The 6,362-nt window shown below is 53.8% G+C and overlaps 1 protein-coding gene across 4 annotated transcripts in view; it reads right to left on the reverse strand.

Moving 5' to 3' along the window:
• Nucleotides 1-945: 945 nt before the first annotated feature.
• Nucleotides 946-6,362, reverse strand: part of ST3GAL4 (ST3 beta-galactoside alpha-2,3-sialyltransferase 4) — a 47,087-nt gene continuing 41,670 nt past the window's right edge. For all 4 annotated transcript variants that reach the window (XM_030888404.2, XM_004714168.2, XM_045283664.1 and 1 more), the window contains 2 exons: nt 1,922-2,065; nt 946-1,614 (listed from right to left, as the gene is read on the reverse strand). In XM_030888404.2, the coding sequence (XP_030744264.2) occupies nt 1,528-1,614; nt 1,922-2,065 (231 nt within the window). In that variant the 3' untranslated portion in view covers nt 946-1,527. The remainder of the gene's footprint in view (nt 1,615-1,921; nt 2,066-6,362) is intronic.

Here is a 6,362-nt window from a genome sequence, read left to right on the forward strand (position 1 = left end):
TCCACTCCACAAAGGGCTGGTCCTTTGTGGCCACTCTGTGGGATGCGGCTTGCTGCTCACCTCAAGGCCCTTCAACACTGCTTACAGGCACGCCAGCTTCCGCTGTCCTCCGGCCCCCCACACCACCTCTGCAATCGATGCCCTTCTGCATCTGTCCGGCCCCAGCCTGCCTGGCGCGAAACCTCATGCGACTCCTTCTGAGAAAGCCAGGAATCCAGCTGTGAGTCCCATTTCCCAGGGAGGGCCTTCCAACAATCCCGGCTGGCTCCAGATGTAAAGGAACAGCTGTGGTGGTGGCAGGCAGCCCAGTTGGCGGCCAAGCAGGGCCTGGGAAGATGGACAATAAAGGCAAGAGAAGCAGGCCGGCGGCAGGGCTGTTCGCATTCTAGAGACCGGGAAGGGAACCGTGCCATCCTTTGGCCTGGCAGCTGGCTGACAGGCTCGCGAAAATCTTCTCAGATGCTGTCCTGCCAGCCCTGCCCACTCAGTCCTGGCAGGCTAGACCACTGGCAGGACCTTCCAGAAACTCCATCCTATGGTTCCCACGTACTCTAGGAGGGGAAACGTGGATTTCCTTTGTTGGACCACACCCCTGTCCTCAAAGCACACACCACCCAGCAATCGATTTTGGTACCTGAAGACTGGATCGAGAGAGGAAGGAAGACAAGTCCTGGCTTGGCCTCTCCCATCTGGCATCCTGCTGCCTCCTCTGGGCCCCCAGCCAGTTCTCAGGGAAGTCCACCAGGATGCTGGGAGCCAGGCGGGTGTTGGGCAGGCAGTGGTGCTGTGGTCACCACTGGCCCGCCTGCTCTGCCTCGGGTGACCATGTGCAACTTGGGCATTCCCTGGCCCCTGCTCTGGGCCCTACCTCTGGGGACAGGGTCCCCTGCTGTGCCTCCACGAACATACACACCACCCTGCAAGGACGCTGGGCATCACAAGTGCTTGTTTTAGGAAAAATAGTTTAATGGCGCATTGAAACCTTGTTTCTAGTTCTGTCCCCTCTCCATAGAGCCCTCCACTGATGTTCTTCCCATGCCTGCTGGGAGGTCACAGCCCCTCTGGAGGGCCCCCACCCCTCCAGGTTGCCCCACCCTGCTGGGAGGCCTGCTTGGAGTCTAAGGCCTTGTGGGTCTATCACCTGTGTTTTGATAAAAAGTGAGCACAATACTGTACCATGCTCCCTTTCTGGATGTCATGGGACCAGCCCACAGCACCTTCTACCCCTTAATTAAATAGCCCATTAAATAATCTCTTGGCGCTGGTAGAGGGGGAGACCACGGCAACCAGCCCCATCCAGGGTCAGCTCCTGCAGCCCCCTGGCCTCTGCCATGACCACAGCTGGGCTCCAAAAGTGCGGCCTGGGGCATGACCACCTCTTGCCCTGGCCGGTTCAGCAACTGCTCCCACGGCAGGGAGAGGTTAAGTCCAGTGGCTCGTGCTGGCACCGGGCACCCCTTGGATGGGAGGAGGGGTGTCTCCCAGCAGAGTGGGCAGACTGACGTACATGCACGTCTCCTGCCTGAGTTAGAAATAAGTAAGGTTCTTGACAACTCCAGTTTCCAGCATCCGCTTGATGGCCAGAGCCTCCTGGGAGACATTGTGGCCTGACCCCTGCGGGAGAGCCAAAGAAGCAAACTCAGACCTTTAGCAATCTCTGTGTCCCCAGGGAAAACCTCCCTCCCCACTCCCGCATGCTTCTGGGAGCATCCATCCTCAGGCTGCCCCCAGGTGGCCAGGGCCCCCCCTGGCTTAGGAGTCTGGAGGCCTCGGTTCCAGTTCCGCCTCAGAATGAGCTTGCCACAAGCTGCTAGCCACTGGCACACCCTCACTGGCCACGTGTCCCCCCACCTGCTGGTCCCAGACCTGTCCACACCCCACACCCCCACACCCGGCCCAGTCATCACCCAGGGACACTTACCGCCATGGATTTGAGCGTGATTTGCTCATAGTAGTGAATGGTCTGCTTCTTCTTGTAAGCATCTGGGTAGCCAAAGCCAGCAATGTGCACCACGTCACAGAAGTGCAGGGCCAAGGTGATGGCCAATAGGCCTGTGGTGGGCTTCTGAGGGACCAGAGGTGGGGCAGGTGTTAGAGGACTCCCTATTCCTTTCACCACCTTCTAGACTGGCAGTGGGGAACATCCAGTCCAGGAGTCATACGAGGCCCACAAGGTCATCAATAACATCAATGCCTCACCAAACGGAAACCAGAGCTCCAGTCATCCCCCTAGGGGCAAGCTGATAAAATGCTCGGCCAGGATGGCCCACGAATGATGTTATACATAGTTGACCCCTGGCAGAAAAAAAGGCTCTCCGCCTCTGTTCTAGACCAATGCAGTTCCCTAGAGCTTTCTGTGACTGGCGACATGTCTTCATCTGTGCTGCCAGCCCCGGTGGCTATCAAAACGGGAATGGAGCGGGTGTGACGGAGGCGTTCATTAGATTTCATTTGGGCTTAACTAGCCATATGCAGCGAGTGGCTGTCTCACGGGATGGTGCAACGCTGCGACGCATCTGGGGGAGGATGTGGGCCTCTAGGCTTGAGGATGGCAAGAAGCAGGACAATAATGGCAGCATCAATGATCAAATGGTTTTTTAGTACTTCCTATGTAGCATGTACAATAGTACTTCCCCCAAGATCCCTGCAGTATTACCTCATCCCCTTCACACAGTAACACTCTAGAGAAGACATGTTTATTGTCATCCTTTTTCAGGGGAGACATCAGGCTTATCAATGGTAAGCAACTTGCCCCAGGAAAGGAAGGCTTCCATTCCTCTCCTTGCTCTTTCAGAAGACCCAAGGTTCTGCCGGTTGTTGGCTTGGGGATTTTTTCCGGTGGTGGTGGAGGTGGGGTGGGGTGGAGGAGCGCTCTCTCCTCTGTAAAGTAGGAGCACCAATATCTTTCCTAAGCATCTCAGGGGCTTCTATGAGGCCCTCACTGCCTCTATCGCTAATGCACTTGCAGGGATATTCTAAAGTGATGCTCTGACTTCACAAGTCTTGCATTCCTCAGCTCCAACGACTGCTTTCCAGATGCCCCGGATGCCCCTCCGATTTGGGAGCCACAGACCTTGCGAGGCCAGGACCCTCAGGACAGTCAGGCTTCCTGGTCCCTAGCCAGCACTCCTACATCTCATCCTTCACACCCTTCCTGGGCCCGAGTTAGCACCCGTGTTGCTTGAACTCGCCCTCCAGCATCTCGACCCATCGTCCTCCAGCCAGTTCTGCGTGACATGGCCTCTGAAGCCCCCCAAACTGCTCGTCTTCTCCCAGTCGTCCCCGTTACCATCTTGTCCAAGCTAGAAACGGGAAATATGTTACTATCTTGTCCAAGCTGGAAACCCTGAATTGGTCATAAATCTTGCAAGTTCACCTCTAAAAGGACCCTCAGTGGCATGTGTCCATGTATCACTTGTTCCCCTTGAGTGTGGGTGGACCCACTAACGTGATGAGATGGCACTGCCAGAGTTATGAAACATGATGACACTCCAACAACAGACCAACAATGTGCTGCGACAGGACAGAGTACGGCTGCCCCTGTGAGTGTCTGCGCGGGCACTCTTTACGGGACGAGAAAGCCCTGTCTTTCTCCCGCAGTGACGTGGCACAGGAGACCTTAAATTAAGAAGGTTGTGCCTGTGGGCTTGGCCTTACCACGTGACCCTTTAAATCCCGGTCTAGGGATCAAAGTCCAATATTTGAAACATAAAAGGACTCGAAGCTCTGTTGCTGGCTTGAAGAAGGAGGGACGGAGGGCACATGGCAAGAGGTGTAGGTGGACTTTAATGCATGAGGGTGGCCTCTCCGCTCTCGGCTGAGAAGGAAATGAGGAGCCCCACACTGCAACCAGAACCCGAATCACCACAAGGGACAGCGTGCAAGGGAACTGTCTCCAGCACCTCCGCACAGGGACTTGGCCTAGTGGCCCACCTGATACCCACCTGGTGAGACGCTGAGCACGGAGCTCAGCGAGGCTGTGCTGGATTCTGACTTCCAGGTGTGGTTCCAAGCGGCTGACTTTGTGGAGATTTGTTAGGCAGCGACAGGAAGCTTTTACAGGTGTCACTCCTTCCCACTGCCGGGAGCTGGGTCAGGGCGGCACCTTCCCTTCTTCTCCCCCACAGAGCCCCGGTGGTGCAGTGGTTACCCATTGGGCTGCGACTCACAAGGTCAGCAGTTCAAAATCACCAGATAAAGATGGGGCTTTCTATTCCCATAAAGGTTACAGTCTGGGAAACGCACGGGGGCACTTCTACCCTGTCCGATAGGGTCGCTATGATTTGGCACTGACTTGAGTTTGGGTTTGAGTTTGTGTCTTGTCCAGCCTTCATCCCCCTCCACCTCCACTTTTCCATTGCGCTCCTGACTGACCCTCCTCAACTCCATTGACACGAGAACTACTTCATTCTTGACAATGGGAACACAGTCCCCCCATCCTCCACTTGACGAACTCCCACAATTCCTCAAGCCTCAGCTCAACTGTGCTAGAGTCTCCTCTGGGAAGCTTCCCAGATGGCCAAGCAGTAGTATGCCCCTCCTCCAATGCCCCTCAGCATCTGGAGCAACTCCATGGCACTGTATCACTCGCGAGTGCCATCTGTTTACATCTCTGGCTAGCCTGGCTTTCCTCAGGGCAAGGAGAATGTCTTACTCACCAAGCACATCAACTTGGAATCTGGCACTGAGCAGGCAAAAGCAAGATTCGGACTATGTTTATTTAATGAAGTTGATAATAGTAGATACTCACTAATGAATGGAAAGTGTTTATCCAAGCTACGGCAAATATGTACGGGCAAATCTCCATGACAGACACTTTACATAATTTAATTAACTTCTGAAATCCCACAACAGCTCCACTAGGTCCAGAACCAAAGTCAAACTCACTGTCAATGAGTCCGACGCACAGCAACTCGACAGGACAGGGACGTACTTCTTCACGGGAGCACAACGTCGCACCTTTCTCCTGCTGAGCAGCTGGTGGTTTCAAACTGCTGACCGTGGGGTTCGCAGCCCAACACATGGCCACCAGGCCGCCAAGGCTCTTCCTACTAGAGCAGTGCTGCCACTATCCCCACCGTTACTACTGTCAATTGCCCTTGCATTGAACTGTGTTCCGCAAGGTTTTTACGGCGGTGACCTTTGGAAAACAGACCACCAGCGCCGCTGGGTTAGTTTGAACCACCAACCTTTCAGGCACTAGCCAAGTGCTTAATGATCTTCTACCAACTATATAGATAAGAAAACCAAGGATGCAAATGGTTGACTTACCAAAGGCCACACAGTAAAAGCCCAACCAAAGCCATACCTAGGACTGCTAGAGTTTCTCTTCCCACCAGGCTGCCCTGCCGTGCTGAGATTTCAAGGGAGAGGTGCGGGCAGCCTGGGAGACTGAGAAGTGTGGCAGGAAGCCCACCAGCTGAAGACACCCAGGAGCTAAGCCTGAAATGGTAACTTGCAAAACTTGGCTCTCAAAATGTATTCTTTTAAAAACTCATCTCCTTGAGTCGATCCTGGCTCACAGTAGGTCAAGGTAGAGCTGCCCCTGTGGGTTCCCAAAGCCATGACTCTTTATAGAAGTACAAAGAGCTCCGTCTTTCTCCTGAGAAAGAACTGTTGACTTTGTGTGACCAGCCCACCTAAATAACCCCTCTGCTACCAGAGCTCCTTGATAGACAGTACCAAACTACCTATCATGCGAGGCCCACGACTTCAGCTAAAACGGGTCTAACGGCAGTGCGCTCCTGGGTCCATGGCTCTCAAAATAAGACCACTGACTGTTCTGGCAATTCCCCAGTCTACCAAATCTTAACAGTGTGCGTTTGGCTTTGAACTGCAAATGGTTGGCACCAGCCGCTCCTCGGGAGAAAGACGAGGCTTGCTGCTCCCATAAAGAGTCTGGTCTTGGAGACCATGGCGGAAGTTCCACCCTATAGGGTCGCTCTGAGCCAGAACTGACCCAGTGGCAGTGTTTGCTTTCTTTGGGTTTGGTCTTTGATCCCTATTTGACACAAGCGCCCTCTAACACGAGCCCCTAGGCTCTTTGCAGACCCGGATGAATTCTCACGTCTGCGGTGGCCCAGAACTCTCAGGATGCATTTTCTCTTGCTACAACGAGCACTTCAATTTAGCTTTGATTACGACTATGTTCTTGTAGACCCTGCGGCTTTACCACTTGCCATAGAGCCCTGATGGCACTGTTTAAAAAGTTGGTGGAGATGGGAAAATAGATCTATGTGCCTATATTTGTAGGTTTAGTATTAAGGTAGCAGAAGGACATTGGGCCACCACTCAAGTACTCCCTCAATACAAGAATACTTTCTTCTATTAAGTTGGCATTCTATGATGCTCACCTTCCTGAC

The sequence above is a fragment of the Echinops telfairi genome, unplaced genomic scaffold (genome assembly GCF_000313985.2).
Source record: "Echinops telfairi isolate 266 unplaced genomic scaffold, ASM31398v2 ScPeMD7_7465;HRSCAF=8503, whole genome shotgun sequence".
Lineage (NCBI taxonomy): Eukaryota > Metazoa > Chordata > Mammalia > Afrosoricida > Tenrecidae > Echinops > Echinops telfairi.